General features: G+C 36.0%; 1 protein-coding gene and 1 non-coding gene across 10 annotated transcripts in view; both read right to left on the bottom strand.

Annotated features, from left to right (window-relative positions):
• The window catches only part of RIMKLB (ribosomal modification protein rimK like family member B), a 186,380-nt gene that overhangs the window by 2,028 nt on the left and 166,384 nt on the right, over positions 1-17,968 (bottom strand). For 5 of the 9 annotated variants that reach the window (XM_041735721.1, XM_041735723.1, XM_041735729.1 and 2 more), the window contains 5 exons: positions 16,586-16,672; positions 15,097-15,300; positions 5,063-8,953; positions 4,348-4,560; positions 1,495-1,656 (listed from right to left, as the gene is read on the bottom strand). In XM_041735721.1, the coding sequence (XP_041591655.1) occupies positions 8,490-8,953; positions 15,097-15,300; positions 16,586-16,672 (755 nt within the window). In that variant the 3' untranslated portion in view covers positions 1,495-1,656; positions 4,348-4,560; positions 5,063-8,489. Of the gene's footprint in view, positions 1-1,494; positions 1,657-2,105; positions 2,184-4,347; positions 4,561-5,062; positions 8,954-15,096; positions 15,301-16,585; positions 16,673-17,968 lie in introns of all 9 variants that reach the window. The other 4 variants (XM_041735724.1, XM_041735722.1, XM_041735726.1 and 1 more) reach the window with 4 other exon arrangements.
• On the bottom strand, positions 11,627-11,730 carry LOC121480441. The gene has a single exon (XR_005984964.1). It is a non-coding gene; the product is annotated as a U6 spliceosomal RNA (small nuclear RNA).

The following is a 17,968-nucleotide window of genomic DNA, read 5'->3' as shown; positions in this document are numbered from 1 at the left end:
TTAAATCATTGTGTTGTACATCTAAAGCTTAGAGTATATGCCAAATAGCTCAATAAAAAATTTATTTTCTCAAAAAAAAAATTTATTTTCTCTAGTAAAAATCTACAAAATAATAACTGCTCTGCTCATTTTCTGATTTCATTAGAAACTTTAAAAATCAAAAACTTTAAAAATCACGGATGCTCCTAGAGGCCTGCTGTGCTTCTGGGAACTGGGGCAGTGATATCTGACTGAATCCATTTGAAGTTAAAAGTCTAGATGAGGGCAGCCTAGGTGGCTCAGCGGTTTAGCGCCTGCCTTTGGCCTAGGGCGTGATCCTGGAGTCCGGGGATCAAGTCCCACATCAGCCTCCCTGCATGGAGCCTGCTTCTCCCTCTGCCTGTGCCTGTGCCTCTCTCTCTCTCTCATAAATAAATAAAATTTTTCAATAAATTAGTAAATAAATCAATCAATTACAATTCTGAAATTTAATCTTAACTTCAGGGACTTAAAAAAAAATCCCAATTTCTTCTATTCAGCCTCACCAAATTCTTTTTTATTTTTTATTTTTCTCACCAAATTCTAAAATAGATAATCACAATGTTGATACTCTGATTAAAATGTCTTAAGGCAGTTGTTGATGCAAAGAAAATGAAACTGTTTACCCTGGCAGATACAGATAAAGAGAATGCAAATGAAAAGGGGGAGACAAAAAGTGTGTGGGGGAGAGACACACACAGTAAAAATGGAAGGCAGAGGTGAAAAATGGCAACACTGGAAAAGTTAATTTCTGAGGTAATGAACTGAGAGGCATACAAAGAGACCAAGGTGAGGAAGAGATACAAAGACAGGGAGACAAAAACACAACTAAAGAAAATGGAAGAAAGTGAGCAGAGACAGATAAGCAACAAAGAGAAGTGAACAGAATGGAACTGATGGGCAGACACAATGACAAGAAAAAGGACTAGGTAAGAGACAGTTGAAGAAAAAAAAATCATTTTCACCCCCTAAGTTTTCCCAATTACCTACTTTTTTGTTGCTATCCCCCCAGTACTGCCAATGAAACGGACACAGACTTTTATTTCTTCCAAATAGTTAGACAATGTATATTTCATTTATCTTGCAGATTTTTAAAAATCAGATTTACTATGAGAAGCATAATTTTTGTCATCATTGAGATTCACATATTGGATGTTACAGAATAGCTTGTGTGTGGGGGGGATTCTTTTACAATGTATACACCTATCAAATCATATTGTACACTTTAAATATCTTATAATTGTAAATTGTATCTCAATAAAGCTGGAAGAAGGTTCATATATATCAACATACTGGGGAAAGATCCCTAATTTTACATATTGATTTTTTTTTTCCAAATTAAAAAACGATAGTACCCTAGTTAGGCTAAATTCATCCTAATGCAAGAACTTACAGAACCATTTGTGATTTCATATCACAATGGCCTATAACACCACTATCAGACTGATCACAGACTCTTAGTTGAAAATAACTTACCATTTAGTCAAAATCCAAAAATTTTAGTCCTGTTTCCACTTTATGCCCCCTTTGCTTGACTTGATATGTTATGCTCTATCTCTTCTCCTATGTAGATCCTTTCAGTAGCCATCAATCTGAAGAATTCCTTCTTCTGCTGCCACCTACCAGTTTATCTCTCTGCTGCAGCAGAAGGGTATATAGAAAAAGTTCTTGCTTATTATTCAGATAAAATGGAAAAATTCCTAAAACATTTCATACTTTCACATGTGTATGAGCTTTCTCACTGATTTTCCAAGACCTCCCCGCCAAAGTCAAAACAACAAAAATCCCAATCACAGAAAACCAAACAATGTATGATCAATATTCATGCTAAGCTGGCAATTTCCTATTTTAAACTGGAAAGATTTAGACACTCAGCAGTTGCCATCGCAGGGAGCCATTTCTTTTGTTACACTTTCCTTTTTCACCTATCCCTACAATCTTATAAGTGTGCAACTTAAAATTTTAATGAGGTAGTCCACAACTCCTGCAAATTTTAAGTTCAGGGACTATTAAAGAATTGTGGAAGATGCAGCAATAAAGGAGTTTTTAAAAGTAAATCTAGAAACTAAAGGTGTTAGGTGCTTTACCTGCATGAGTTTTCAATGTTCTGGACTGCTTATTGCCCAATGGCTCTGAATACATTAAAACACGAACACATACGCCACCTACATTTAAAATAGGGTAGCATTTGTATGCCCATATAAGCATTGGGTATATCTTTTGCAAGAGTAATAAAGTCATTAAGTCCTTTTAAAAGGACTGATCACAAATGCACATTTCCTCAAACTATATACATACACAAAAAAATTAGGGTGAAAAGGGGAGACAGAGGCACAAATGTAATAGCAGTTGTAGAACTGGAAACTAACATAAATGTTTTCTGTTTGTTAAATTCCTGAGATTCATTTCTATTCCCATTCTCTTTGTCATTGATGGTCTAAGTTTCAAGTTTATTCCATAGTAGTTACTAAAGAACAGTATCCAATAATGAACTACTAACGATAGTAATGGCTTGTTTTTGCTCCACCCTCCCATTAACTTTACCCCAAAATACGTATTTTGCCAACATAAAAAATAAAACAAACACTGACATAAGCACCAAAGGCTAGTCAACAGTGGCACTGCAGTGACATTGTTTCTACTTTCTCATTCCTTCCCCCGATCTCAAACCCCACCCTTTGACCTCTGTATATGGGATGAGCCTGAGCAGGAGAGTTGGTGATGTCAGGACTGCGCCGTTCCCACGGATGCTTCTAGAGGCCTGCTGTGCTTCTGGGAACTGGGGCACAGTGATGTCTGTCTGACTGAAACCTAAAACAACAACAATTCACCCCACCCCTCATGTTCCCAAACCCAACAATTGCAGCCAGGTATATATGCTATATAAGGCCCAGCTAGTAAGTTTGAATATGGTGAAATCTGAAAGCAAGGTCATTCTTAACAAGTCAGTAATCTTCATGGGGACAGCAGAATGGAGACTGTTAAATCCTCCATGTCCCATGCAATCGCATAGTCCACACATGCTAATGCTGGCCACTCTTAGCAAGAGGACAAGTTTCTCTGGTTCAAGCCTTTTTTAGTATAAGTTATAAATTCCTGCAGGAGGCAGTTGGGATTCCTCTGTTAGTAAATTTTAGCTCAACACATAAATATTTTTGTCTTAAGATGTTTAGGGGAAAGACTGGCCCCATCTTAAACAAGTGAACTGAAGCACAAAAAAGGTTAAAGAATTATGTTATGCCTTCAGCTATAAAATGCATTACAAACAAGGATATCTTATTAGCTAACTAGTGAACTTTAAGCCACTTCGGAGAGGACATCTAAAGCCAACGAATAAAATTATGCAGAAGTATATCTTGAAGTGGTCCTGACCACTGTCACTAAAATTCTACCTAGCAGAAAAAGGATATCTTCCCATTGATAACTCATATTAGAACTAAAACTTTAGGAAAGACAGAAGAGAGGAGGAAAGGGCAGGTGGACTAGGGTAGACAGAGCAGAGGATACTACATTAACTAACTAATGGAAAGGCTATTACAACGGACAAGTTGTATTCCTCATTCCTGCCACTGACTTTGTTTTATATTTTATAGCCTTGGTTAACGTGCTTACTGATTTGTGCTTCAGAAATGCCCTCCAATCTGTTCAAACCTGTAATTTTTTAATGCTTAAACCATTATGATAACCTTGTACTTTTCTGTTAGATCTAGTATCTTAGAAATGCTAAAATGATTAGTTCTGAAATCATACTGTTCCTAAAATAACTGAAATGCTTTCTATTATCTTTGTCTCATCATTCCTTATAATTTATGTCAAGGAGAAGCACTAAGATCAACTCAACACTACGGTGAGTTTTTACCATATATATCCTAGAACCTAATTTTACCTTTTCAAAACTCTAGTTTTCCATACCTGTCAACTCCTAATTGATGTCTTTATACTGTGAGCTCACTGTGTATTCGGAACACCAACCCCTGAAAAAGCTTAAGCCAGAGTAGCACAATGGAAGAAACAAACAAACCCAAAACGAAAACAAAGCCAAAAAAAGTCACACTCTGAAATACTTAATTATAGACATATATGCAAGGAATGGAGTTATCTAAATAGCTAAAGTAAATCCCCAAAGAAAGTCCTGAGTTCATCCCAACCAATTCAAACTTTAACCCCAAAAGTTCTTCTTTAATCAAATTATTTGTTAGATTTACTTATGCGTTATTTTTTAAACAAGAGTTTTTACAAACCCATGGTTGCCTTTAAAGTACATAAAGAAAGAAAATTTTTAAAAAAGAAAGTTAGCCTTGCGATGCAAAGAAAGGAGAGTCAAATTACCTGCAAGCAGGCTGGGGCTGTGCCTGAATCCAAACCGCTGCATTTACCATTCATTATACAGCTGCATTATTGGGGGAAGGGGAGTTTAGAAGGGCACTGACCCCGAAAGTTCTCAATACTTCTCACTCATCATCAGGAAGGGGGAAGAAGGAAAGTTTTTTCTCTGGGTATTTTTTTGTTTGTTTGTTTTTGTTTTTTTGGCTCCTGAAAAGGCTGGCAAAGAACAGTAACAGTGCAAGCAGTTAGAATATTTCTTTAAAAACAATTGTAAAAAATGCAAAACATTAAGGAATTTAAAACACCAAACTTTCGTTAATATAGAAGAATTTTCACTAGAGTTAGGCAGCCACCCCAAAACAGCATGGCAAAAGGGCACTGATATAAAGGAAATAAAATACCACACGAAAATCCAAAACAAAACTAAAAACATTTCAAATTAAACCTGGAAGACTAGAAGATTCCAACAGCAGATTTCTGTCCACTACTGAAACATTCCAAAATCCAAGCTTCAAAGGCGCCTAAATGTATCTTAAATGAAACTTTGTTTTTTTTTTTTTTAAGAAAAAAAAAAAGAAAGAAAGAAAGAAAGCAGTGAACCTGGTTATAAATCCTGCAATATATTACATTAAAGAATATCCTAGTATAACAAAAACAAATTTTGAAATGAAATTAAACAAACAAACAAACAAATAAAAACAGTAGCAGCAGAGGTTACCTGTCTGAGCACCTACATTTTCTTAGGAGGGGATCGTGTCTCACCAGCCATATAGCCCATAAACCTTCTCAAAAAGAGTGAGCCAGGAGAAAAATGTAACACAAGATTTGATTTCACAATGTCTCTAAGCTCCCCAGACCCCAAACTGAGGATTCACTGAATGAAGAGAATTTGTTTTCCATTGTTTTCTTCTTGAGAAAAAGATGATTTTGAAAGTCAATTCTCTCAATGCCTTCGATACCTTCTCAAAAGTCTGATAAAGTGCTTGATGAAATCAAGTCTCTTGGTGGTTTTTTTCTAATGTTCCAGCATATTTTCTTATTGATAGCATGTACAGAAAGATTTCAAAGTTCAGTGGAGCAAAAGCCAGCAGAAATGACCAATCAATTATTAGGCACCAAAAAAAGAAAAAAACTATTAAAAATTTTAAATTGAATAGTGTGTGTGTGCGTGTGTGTGTGTGTAGTCCAATTTTCATCATAGGTAACATAAAAACAATAGCAGAAAGAATTACTTTTAAAATACAATTAAAAATTACAATTTTAACAATATACAATTTTACAATAATTCAGATTTGGGCATGATAGAAATTATACATATTTAATAAATACATTTTTACCTCTCATAATAGCAATGAAGATTATACAAAAATTATTCAACAATATGAAAATATATTTAACTTTCACTTAAATATCTGGGGTGTTTCATTTGGGTTCTTCCAGAATGATTTGTTCATATTCTTTACCTTAATTTTTGAGGGAGTTCAAGAAGATATTCATGTTTTAAACCCTAAGATGACCATTCCTACCCTTCTCATTCTAACATGTGAGTGCAAATCCAGAAATAGGTTCGTAAAGCTATGTTTTAATATAGTGTGAATGCACAAAATATTGATCAGTAGTGAATAAAACTAAAGGTGAAATAGTCTCCAATAATTCTTATATTTGGTTAGTTTGATAAAATGTTTTTAAAGGCTATCTACATTTTTCCTGACACCTTATCCCACCCAACAGAAACCCTGAGTTTTTCATCAAAGTAGTGTATGTGTTCTATGTTTTAAAAATTGGTAAATCTATATGCATGTATTATGCAAGTAATGTATCATTATGTGACAACCAGATGGTTTCTACACAAACATATGAATTATGACTTAATTAAGCACTTCTTTCTCCCTCATTTATTTCTCTATCCCAAATATTATGCATCCTCCTATGATCATTCAGTGAAAGAAGTACCAAGTGTTTCTTTCTGTTAATGAGTCAGAGGTACTTTCATATATGTATATATATATATACACATACATATGTGTGTATATATATATACACACACACAGTAAGGCCCACAATAACCCTATGCAAGTCAAATTCTTTAAATGAGATTAGAATATCTTAAAATAAATTAGAAAATCCTCTTATCATCTTTTTCTGAGGTGAAATGAGACACTGCACAGATTAGAGGTACTATTCTATTTGCCAGCAATCAACCTTTCACTCAATTTTAATATTATTTAATTCTATGGAAAAAAACAAATTTTATTACATTCCTTTTTAAAACGGGGGAAAACTGTACAAGCATGATCAAACCTCTGTTAGAGCTGGTTAATACTGCTCTTTTATTATTGCCTTGAAGTCTCTCTAGTAGTGTCCAAGAAATTATGTTTAAGGTCCATCTGAAGGAAAAAAGCACTGGAGAGGCAAGAAAGGACTCGGGTAAAAGCTTCAGAGGATTGTAGTGAGATGGAACTTGCTGTTTAAAAAAATTACGTTGAGCTCTGGAGCATCTCCATTTCTTAACACACCTTCTAAACCATTATTTAAATAGATTTACCCATGTTCTAAAGGCTCGTGTTATATGCCATTCTGGGGCTTTTATAACTTCAGAAATTAAAGGAATATAAAGAGTGGACAGTATTGAAGGCTTCAGAGTTGGGCTATAAGAGACTTAACACTGCAAAATAAGTCCCCAAACAAAAACATCCAGTCCACCCCCCTAAAACCTACGTGTAATAGAAAATGCACAGCCAGAAGCAGAGAAAAGCATGTAGCCTTGAATAAATCATACACTGAACAGTCTAGAACCAAAGAAAAAAACCAAACAACATACATATACATAAAAAACCCTAAGAAGCATCTATTCTATGTCTTTAGTGAGTACGTCTACCCCAGTGTAGTTATTAAAACAAGTTATTTGTTATTTAAAGTAAAACTGTTTCCCCATCATGCTCCATTTTCTAGAATCTATCCTTTTTGATCGGTTGGTGTAAACAAAAAGCAAAACACATACACATGCATGCGTGCACACACACACATATATACTCCTTCCTAAAATGTGAAAAATGCAAATATATAACGCTGGTATTATAAATCACTTCAATTTTATGCTTAAGAACTTATAGGCCCTTGATCTGCTCCCCAAAAATATTCTTCCTTGTCCTTATACTTTAAATGCCCCACCACCAAAAGAAAAAAGGAAAAAGGAAAAGGCTTTAAATGCACATGTTTCAAGTCAGTGTCTTGTTAACAAAAAAGGTAGCACTTTCTTCACTTTGGCCATTGTTAAAGATGCAGGCATAGTTCAGGGAATGTTAGACTAGCATGTATTAAAAAAAATTTGCAACATTAACAGAGCATATATCTTTCAAAAAAGATTAAAACACTAACAAATACAAGTCAATGCACATATTTTAAACTAGTGTAATTTTATCTACATTGGAGTAAATGTCATTTTGTGTACCAGACATTGCAATACTGTTCATTTCCCCATCATGCAAAAATGCCAGTTTTGTCATTAAAAGACCTTTATTGGGTCATATTAATGTTGCCCTCCCACCCAAATTAAGGGAAAACCAAAAACCAAAAATCATAAATCCAGTAAAAGAGCTCAAGATTTCAGAAACTATGAACATAAAGTTGCTAGTTAATATGGTAAAGTCAGAATTTTCAGATTTGCATGTAAAAATTTCTGTAATTTAGGTAGATGTTTTCCTCACTCGTTACATCTTTGCAACACAATGTGAGTTATGCTATGCTAAAATTTGTAGGAACTGTACAAAAGCAAAAGCAAGGGACCATGAAAAAAACTGTGTTTTTCATGGTCTGAGAGCTACATATTTTTGATTAATTTAAAAGGGTAACTATACGGGGGGGGAAAAGGTTAACTATAAGAGCCTGACGTTTTTCTGAATCTCACCTCTTCTGCCTTTCTATCTGTAGTATCTGTAAATGAAAGTCAGTAACAGTAGAGGTCTAGTCTATTTCCCCTTTCTTCTCTTCTAACTAATCCTAATCAATTTTCTCTCATCTTCCTGAGTACCTTCCATGAACAGCATTGCAAGTTGGTTAAAAAAAAAAGAAAGAAAGAAAAAAAAAAGAAGAAAAAGAAAGTGAGTTTTACAAGGGTTTTGTTGGTTAATTATTTACCGGTGGAGTCACTCCACCAGGAGTTTGATTTCATTGGCTATCAGCTGGTTCATGTTGAATACGCCCCCTGGGAGCTTGGTGAGTAGCTCTCGCTCCGTGCTTTCAGGGTCGCTGTCAACAGAGCTGGAACTTGCGCTCATGTTGTCGACAGCAGTGCTGGCTGGGGGACCCAGCTCCGGCTCACTAGTCTCACTGGCCGTGGACACCACGGAGAGCAGGGACATACGCCGGGTGAGCCGGCCAGAGGGCAGGAGGGAGGCGGCATAGTCCGCTATGATACCAGCTACATCTAGATTACAAGCCTTATCAAAGGCGATGAAACCTACATTTGCATTGGCCTCGCAGACACAGAAGGAGCCGTCATCTTTCATCAATAGGTCAATGCCACACACATCCATTCCTAGGATATTAGACACCTGGATAGCTAGCTGCTTTCCTTGTTCACTCAACGAGCACATCATCCCCACACCACCTGGCAAAAAAGAAACAAGATAAGTTACCAAAATGATAAATTTCTGAAGTAAAACTAAAGCTTGCCTCTAACGTTAACTCTTAAATCAGTAATGATAACAAAGATGCCATTCTGGTGTAAAATTGTGGCTTTTGAAGTCTAAGTTTTCTTCATTAGAGAATCCTTGTCCAATTCAAAGAAATAACTTAGTACTTTTTCAAAATGCTATTTTTTTCTGAACATAGCATTAAACTTTCATAGAAACCTATCTTACTTGCAATAATATGGATCGAGGGGAAGTTATCCTGAAGAGTTCATAGTTTTATAAAGGCAGGAGAGTAGAAAAGAATATCAGGGAAAACTGTTACCTTTCCAAATAATAGGAAGAAATATGTCTGATTTGAGCATAGGAAAAGAGGTTAGCCATTAATGGAATGTTAAAACATGAATGAGCATGCAGATTGACAGGAGTTTGGGAACAGGGGTGGAAATGGAATTAACGGTACCTTACAAACCACCAAAAATTAGAAAAAAGAAAAAAAGAGGAAGAAACAATTTAAATAATACACACAAGATAAAACTGAAGGAATAAAATGAATTGTATTGGCAATTACACTAAAAACAAACTCAAATTTCCCATGGAAAAGGTGGAAACTGATCAGATTGGTATGAATGACAAAGTTTATCTATATCCTGTATTAAATGGAAAAAACTTTTGAAAACTAAAGGAATGGGCAAAGAGATAAGGGACGAAGTCAAAAATAAACTTCACTTTATAGCCTTATATCTCTTGAATTAGTATATATTCATATACACATTTTTCTTTTATCAAATATTGGCAGTAATCAATCATGTGTTGGCCCAAAACAAACAAAACATTATTATTATTTTTTTATTTTTATTTTTTTGACAAAGAAAGAGCTTGTACGCGGGAGCTGGGACAGACTGAGGAGACAGAAAGAATCCCAAGCAGGCTCCACAATCAGTTCACTGTGGGACCTCACAACCCTGAGATCATGACCCAAGCTGAAATCAAGAGTTAGACACGCAAGCCAACCAGGCTGAGGTGCCCCAACAAACTGTAAAACACTTTTCATAGGCAACATTCTCTGACAATAACCCAAGAATTTCAGAAATATTTTTTAAAAAGTTTTATTTATTCATCAGAGACAGAGAGAGAGAGAGAGAGAGAGAGAGAGAGAGAGGCAGAGACACAGGCAGAGGGAGAAACAGGCTCCATGCAGGGAGCCCGACGTGGGATTCGATCCAGGGTCTCCAGGATCATGCCCTGGGCTGAAGGCGGCGCTAAACCACTGAGCCACCCGGGCTGCCCCAAGAATTTCAGAAATTATAAATTAATGATTTAAGTAACCGAAAGATTATTAAGGACTCAAATTGCAACACTAATCCCCTAAAGGAAAATGAAACCCACCTGTAAAAACACTTCATACCAAAACTTTTACTTTGAAATAAGAAATTAAGTATTCTTAGAAAAAGGAACTGAGAAGAAAGATTTAATAAAAACAAAAAGTTGAATGACTAGAATAGAAAAAATAGGACAAAAGAAATCCAAATGTTACTTTGACAAGATTATGAATGATGTCAAAGACAGAACTGCAGACAAAGCAGAGGTTCAAATAAGCGTAAGCAATTATCTCAAACTGGTATCAAAACCTGAAACAAATGGTTGATTTCTAAGCAAATGAGAGATTATCAACATTGATCCAAGAAGCAGCAAACTTAAAGAGGCCAACTGTTATTACAGAAGAGACTGGAAAGGTGATAAAAGAAGTTACTTCTACAAAAAGAATCAGGACCAAATGGGTTCAAAGAGGAGTTTTGTTTAGCTATCCTTTATTCCAATGTTACTTTACCTATAAAATGCCCTAGGAAAAGAATAAAAATTCCCCCAATACATTCAAAGAACGAATGTTATATAGCTTTGATATAAAAAATCATCACGATGCTTTTAAAACACTATGGGCCAATCTTTAATTATTAAAATAGATGTAAATATTTACATGAAATACTAAAGGAATTCCAGTCAAAAATATGCTATTACCATTTAAAGAAGGTTTATTCTACAATTGCAAGGGTAGTTCAAAAACTGTTTTAAATCTAAAATTTATCAACATAATGCAATACATAAAGAAATTAAAGGTGGAAAAACACACTAATGATCTTATCAATACAAGGACGCCAAAAGCACTAGATAGAATTCATTCCTACTAAAAAAAAAAAACTCTAGTAAAGGTACTTAAATATCCGAAATAGCAAATCATTAAATCCATTTAATTGCTAATTTTTTTATTTTTTAAATATTTCATTCAAATTCAATTTGGCAACATATAGTATGACATATATAACACCAAGTGCTCATCCCATCATCCCACGGGCCTTCCTTAGTGCCCGTCACCCAGTTACCCCATCTCCACCCTCCTCCCCTTCTGCAATCCTTTGTTTCCCAGTTAGGAGTCTCATGGTTTGTCTTCCTCTCTAATTTATCCACACTTAGTCTCCTCCCTTTCCTTTATAATCCCTTTCACTATTTCTTATATTCCACATATGAGTGAAACCACATGATAACTGTCTTTCCCTGATTGACTTATTGCACTCAGCATCCCTCCAGTTCTATCCATATTGAAGTAATGGTAAGTATTCATCCTTTCTGATGGCTGAGTAATATTCCACTGTAAAAATAGGGAACATTTCACGAATTTGCATGACAACCTTGTACAGGGGCCATGCTAATCTTCTCTGTATTGTTTATATGCTACCAAAGTGAGCTTTAATTTTCATTAAAGCAATTTCAATGAAAATCAGAAACTTAGATACTTGCAATCATTACATAACACTGTACTGGAGATTTTAAAGCAGTGATTCTCAACTGGTAAGAATTTAGAAACTGAATAGAGGCATTCTGGGCTGTTTAACTGAGGATAGCTGCTCTATAGGTAGCATTTATTGGTTATTATAGGTCAGAAATGTTGAACAAAAATGACAAACTACCTAACTGAAAAGAGGACAAATATAATAAAAGTAATTCATATATAAGTACACATAAATTATCAACAAGCCAGGAAAAGATACTCCCATCATTAACAGAGAAATAAACTGAAAGAAACAGTGAGATAGCATTTAACTCCCGTTAGATTGGCAAAAACCTGAGAAAGAAAAAAGTAACACTACTGCTTGTGGGCTGGGAGGAAAAAAGGGTATTTTAATATGTCAGAAGTAGAAATACACATATAGTTTTCTGGGAAATTAACTTGCCCACATCTATAAAAATTAAAAGTAAATACATTTTGATCCAGCAATAGTCATAAAGCACTTACTACAGTACCAGTGCTAAAGAGATGGTAGTTGCCATTACTGTAAATATTGAATATAAGAAAATTCCTATTTTCAGAGGTCTTTTTTTAGGCCTCTGAACAACCTGCTGCCAGAGTGGGAGGGATGGTTATAATAGGTGAAGGGGGTGATTAAGAGGTACAGACTTCCAGTAATGTCATGGGGGCACCTGGGAGGTATAGTTGTTTATCAAGACAGAAGTACTGAAAGCACTTTTAAGGGAAAGAGAAACAAGTTCAGAACTTGGGGAGGAAAAGGAGAAATAACCACGGTGGGGGGGGGGGGGGGTTAACAGAGAACTTAATTCAATTGATAACTTATTTCTCAAGCTGGTTAATGGGTACATACTTTCCTAGGAAAAGCCTCAGTTACTTCAAAATTTTAAAAGTATCACTTCTTTATGTAAAATTAACTTACCTTTTTAATTTCTTTTGCTCAAAGTATAAAAAGTAATTGTTAATTAAATCTCACAGTAGAAACGTAAGAAAGTAAAAGTGTCCCAGAAGGGGATCCCTGGGTGGCTCAGTGGTTTAGCGCCGCCTTCAGCCCAGGGCATGATCCTGGAGTCCCAGGATCGAGTCCCACATCAGGCTCTCCGCATGGAGCCTGCTTCTCCCTCTGCCTGTGTCACTGCCTCTTTCTCTCTCTGTCTCTCATGAATAAATAAATAAAATCTTAAAAGAAAAAAAAAAGTGTCCCAAAAATGAAAAGATGCCATGCAGCTCTGTAGCAGCAAATAAGCATATTATGATGGGATGAAAAATGGAAAATGGGATATGAAGAACTAATGCCAGGAGGCAGAAATCATTTTTTTTTTTGCTTTCTTTTTTCAGAAATCCTTTTTTTAAGAGTAGAAAAGAGGCTATTTACCACTGTTAGCTTTCAAATCCCCTGTGCTCCTATTCTATGCCCCTATACTGAATTTCAAATTTATCAATATATATGTGCATATACACACACACACACACAAATATATACTAATATACATATATATATTTTTAAGATTTTATTTATTCATTCATGAGATACACAGGGAGAGGCAGAGACACATGCAGAGGGAGAAGTGGGCTACCTGCAGAGAGCCTGATGCGGGACTCATTCCCAGTTCCACAGGATCACGACCTGAGCCAAGGCAGATGCTCAACCACTGAGGCACCCAGGCACCCCCCAGTATATTTTTTTATAGTTTACTGCATAAATTTATATTCCCAGCAAACTATTATAGATTTTTGCATATATTTATATTTTATATAAATAGAATCATACAACATGTACTCTCTTCGGTGACTTTAATTTTTTCTCAACATTATGTTTCTGAGATTTACCCCTGTGTTTGTATTTCTTAGAGGTAACAGGGGCAAATAATGCAGGGCCTGTTAGTCTACTGTAAGACTATAGACTAGTGTACTTTGAATGAAACAGGGAACCACTGGAGGATTTTAAACAAAGCTTGACTTGATTGCACTTGTATATTAAAAAGATCACATCACTGCTGTGTTAGGAAGACACTGTAGGAGACTAAGTAAGGATGGAAGCAAGATGACCAATCAGGGGATACAACAAGTAATCCAAATAAGGTAAGACAATGTTACTGGCAGAGATAATGAGAAACTGTCAGATTTGGATACATTTAGAGAGCAGAAATATCAAGAAATTGAAATCTGACAGTTTTGATACGTGGTATAAGATTCAGATGACTCAGGCAGCCCCAGTGGCGCAGCGGTTTAGCGCCGCCCTGCAGCCCGGGGCGTGATCCTGAAGACCCAGGATCGAGTCCTATGTCAGGACCCCTGCATGGAGCCCACTTCTCCCTCTACCTCTCTCTCTCTCTGTGTCTCTATGAATAAATAAATAAAATCTTAAAAAAAAAAAAGATTTAGATGACTCTACAGGAGTCTCAACAAGAGACTCAACAAGAGTTGCCATTAAATGATGAGAATATGAGGTGAAACACACTAAGAGGGGGAATTAGATTGGAAGTCCAGTTTTGGAGAGGATTAAAATATGTTAGACAACTACTTGGACATACTGAGTGGACAGTTATTTATATGTACTTGGAGTTCAAGGAGAAAGCCTAAAATGGAGATATAAACTTGAAAATAAAAACATAGATAGTATTTTTATTTTATTTTATTTTTTTTTAATTTATTTATGATAGTCACGGAGAGAGAGAGAGAGGCAGAGACACAGGCGGAGGGAGAAGCAGGCTCCATGCACCGGGAGCCCGATGTGGGATTCGATCCCGGGTCTCCAGGATCGCGCCCTGGGCCAAAGGCAGGCGCCAAACCGCTGCGCCACCCAGGGATCCCCCATAGATAGTATTTAAAGACGCAATCCAGATCACATGACTAAGAAAATGAAATACACAGAAAAGAAAAAAACCAACTAAGTTCTAAGGCACTTTAACAATAAGAGATCTCAAAAAATACACCATTAAAGTAAAATCAATAATCTTGTTTGAACTGATGGGTAAAATAGGTTAGGAAACAGTTTGAATGAATTCCAATTACATACAAAATCAGTATATCACCGAAGATGGAATCTTTAACTCTGGTCAGATATTTCACACAAATGTGAATTGGGTTACAAATTGAGCACAGGTAGAAACAAATTTATGATTCAGAAAAATCCAATTTTATTACCAGAAAAACAATTCAAAACTGTACTTATTATATTCGTTACAAGTCTACTGATATAGTTACGAGTTTTTCAGCCTATTAAGTAAAAAGATCTGTAGTAGTTATATATGAATACTCACTGGACAAGCTATTGTAATACTATATATACTAGAAAGACACCTGCATTGTTTTTACCTAGTGAGCAGTTGCTTTGCATCCTTCCATCTGTTGAACAACGTAACATGGTGCCAACTACACGGCCTCCCACAACAATGACACGCACATCCCGTCCATGAGACTCCTTAACATACTTCTGAAACAGGTATGGAGCTTCGTGGCGAATAAGATGGCTTAGATCAGCCAAATGGTGCTTATCTCGAGCCAAGAAAACAGCTTTGCCTGATATTGAAAAAGAATTTAAAAAATATTAAGTCATCATATTGACAGCAGTTGTATGTATTACCTGCCTCTTCTTGGGTCTCAACCTGCTCTTTGAGAATCCATTACATTTTAACCAAAGTAACAGTTATGGTAATTAGTAAAACAATGCAAAAATGTGTTTAAAGTTAATAATCTCTTACCACTCCCTGAATTCCTACAGTAATCCATAATTTATTTTGTTATATGTCATGAAATAAGTGTCTAAGATTTGTATTCTTCCAGGTAAGCCAACAATGCCAGCCTCATTTACTGGAAAACATTTCCAAGTAAAAAATGTGTCTTACATATTATTATACAATATATATAACACATGCATACAGTAAAATAGAAGTATGTTACTACATACCTAGTCTTATTTGAGTTCACTATCAATTACATTGCTGTATTTGTCAATTTTTGTTCCAAAACAAGAGGCTGTTTTTAAAACATGAGTATAAATCCTTTGACATTCTTCCCATCAAGAAAAGGGGGAATCTTTGTCCTTTCATTTTGAATCTAGGAGGGTTCAACATAGGAGAAGCTTTTCTGTATGACTTCTGAGGCTAATTCAGAAAAGGTCATGCAGCTTCTGTGTTCACTGGAGCCTCTCTGTGGAGCCCTAAGACTTCCTGGCTGCCATATTGGAGACCCAATTATAAACAATACACTCAACAGCCCCAGCTGGACCCCGATCCAACTATCCCCGTGAAGGCATTAAGCTTTATGAAGTACTTGGATTCATGAATATTTTATGCCTTAAGAAATCCTTCCTTACTCTGAAGTCATTTAAGATATCTTTATATACTTTCTTCTACAGCTTCATAGTTTTGCTTTATATATTTAAGTCTTTAAACTATGTAAATTGGGACAGAGATGACTGGTGTTAGTGATCTAAGGTCCTTGCATTGTTAAAAAGGAAGATAAAGATACAATTTGAAAGTTGGTCTAAATTAAATATGCATCTTAAATTTTCTATGACAACCACTAAATTAACAGAAATCACTTCTAGCCAAACTGAACTCACAGTAGACTTCTGTATCAAGTACCATGCACCAACAATTTCCTTCTATTTTCCCAAAGTCCTGCTTCGAAAGGTATATATTTCAATTGATAAGGTTACTATCTAGTCAATAACCATGAGAAAATACAAAGAGAATAATAATAGCATTAATCAAATTACTAGAAATGTATTTTGTATAATCACCCTTATTAATTATTAAGAGTAAAGTCAAAATGATATTCCATAGTAGCAATTCATACACACCTCTATGACCTCGTGTATTCTTTACTACCATTGGAAACTCCAGTACTTCTGCTTCATCAATCATTTTAGCAAAATTTTCATGACCACCTGACATGAGCAAAAAAGAAATTAAGAACAGTAACAAAGGTGTTTTGTGTTAAGTTTTATCTATACTAAAGTCAGCAAAACAGAGGAGGTAGAAGGTTATGAACATGATGGCTAAATTTTCCTAAAGAAAGTAATTAAAAATTGAGGGGCACCTGTGTGGCTCAGGCAGTTAAACATCTGAATCTGGGGCAGCCTAGGTGGCTCAGCGGTTTAGCACTGCCTTCAGCCCAGGGCCTGATCCTGGAGACCCAGGATCAAGTCCCACATCGGGCTCCCTGCATGGAGCCTGCTTCTCCCTCTGCCTGTGCCTCTGCCTCTCTCTGTCTCTCATGAATAAATAAATAAAATCTTAAAAATAAAATATAAATATCTGAATCTGGATCTCAGCTAAAGTCTTGATCTCATGATCTCAGCGTTTTGAGCTCAAGCCCCATGCCCAGCATGGAGGCTACTTTAAGAAAAAAAAAAGCTGGGATCCCTGGGTAGCTCAGTGGTTTGGCACCTGCCTTCGGCCCAGGGCCTGATCCTGTAGTCCCAGGATCGAGTCCCACATCGGGCTTCCTGCATGAAGCCTTCTTCTCCTCTGTCTGTGTCTGTGTCTCTGCCTCTGTGTGTGTGTGTGTGTGTGCCTCTCACAAATAAAAATCTTAAAAAAAAAAAAAAAAGCTGAAAGTACAGTCAAATACCATTTTAAAACAAGCCCTTTAGGGCAGCCCCAGTGGCGTAGCGGTTTAGCGCCGCCTGCAGCCTGGGGTGTGATCCTGGAGACCCAGGATCGAGTCCCACGTCGGGCTCGCTGCATGGAGCCTGCTTCTCCCTCCGCCTGTGTCTCTGCCTCTCTCTTCGCTCTCTCTGAATGAATGAATAAATAAATCTTTAAAAAATAAATAAATAAATAAATAAATAAATAAATAAATAAAAAACAAGCCCTTTAAAATGGATGAAAGCCATTTTAAACTATAAATATGCTAGCATCTAACTTCAAGAAATTAAGTATCTTTCAGCTAAAAGTTTCCTAATTCTATACAATATTTTCTACTTTTATCCCTTATTCTTCCACTACATAAAAAACAGAAGCATCAAGATCTACTTCAGTGTAGATTTATCTCCCTGTTTAGAAGAATGAATCTGTTTAGAAGACTCATCCAAGGTTGAAAAGATCCTACATGTGTTCTCTCCCTCTCAAACACAAATTAACTTTTATAATCTCCAGTATTCATCAGTTCTTTCTACACTGAGCCACCCAGTATCAATGAGTTTTGTTCTTTACTGTTTTTATTGCCTATGAACAAGTGA

The sequence above is a fragment of the Vulpes lagopus genome, chromosome 21, assembly GCF_018345385.1.
Source record: "Vulpes lagopus strain Blue_001 chromosome 21, ASM1834538v1, whole genome shotgun sequence".
NCBI lineage: Eukaryota > Metazoa > Chordata > Mammalia > Carnivora > Canidae > Vulpes > Vulpes lagopus.
Note: the sequence above shows the minus strand (reverse complement) of the source record. Positions and strands in the feature narration are given on the sequence as shown.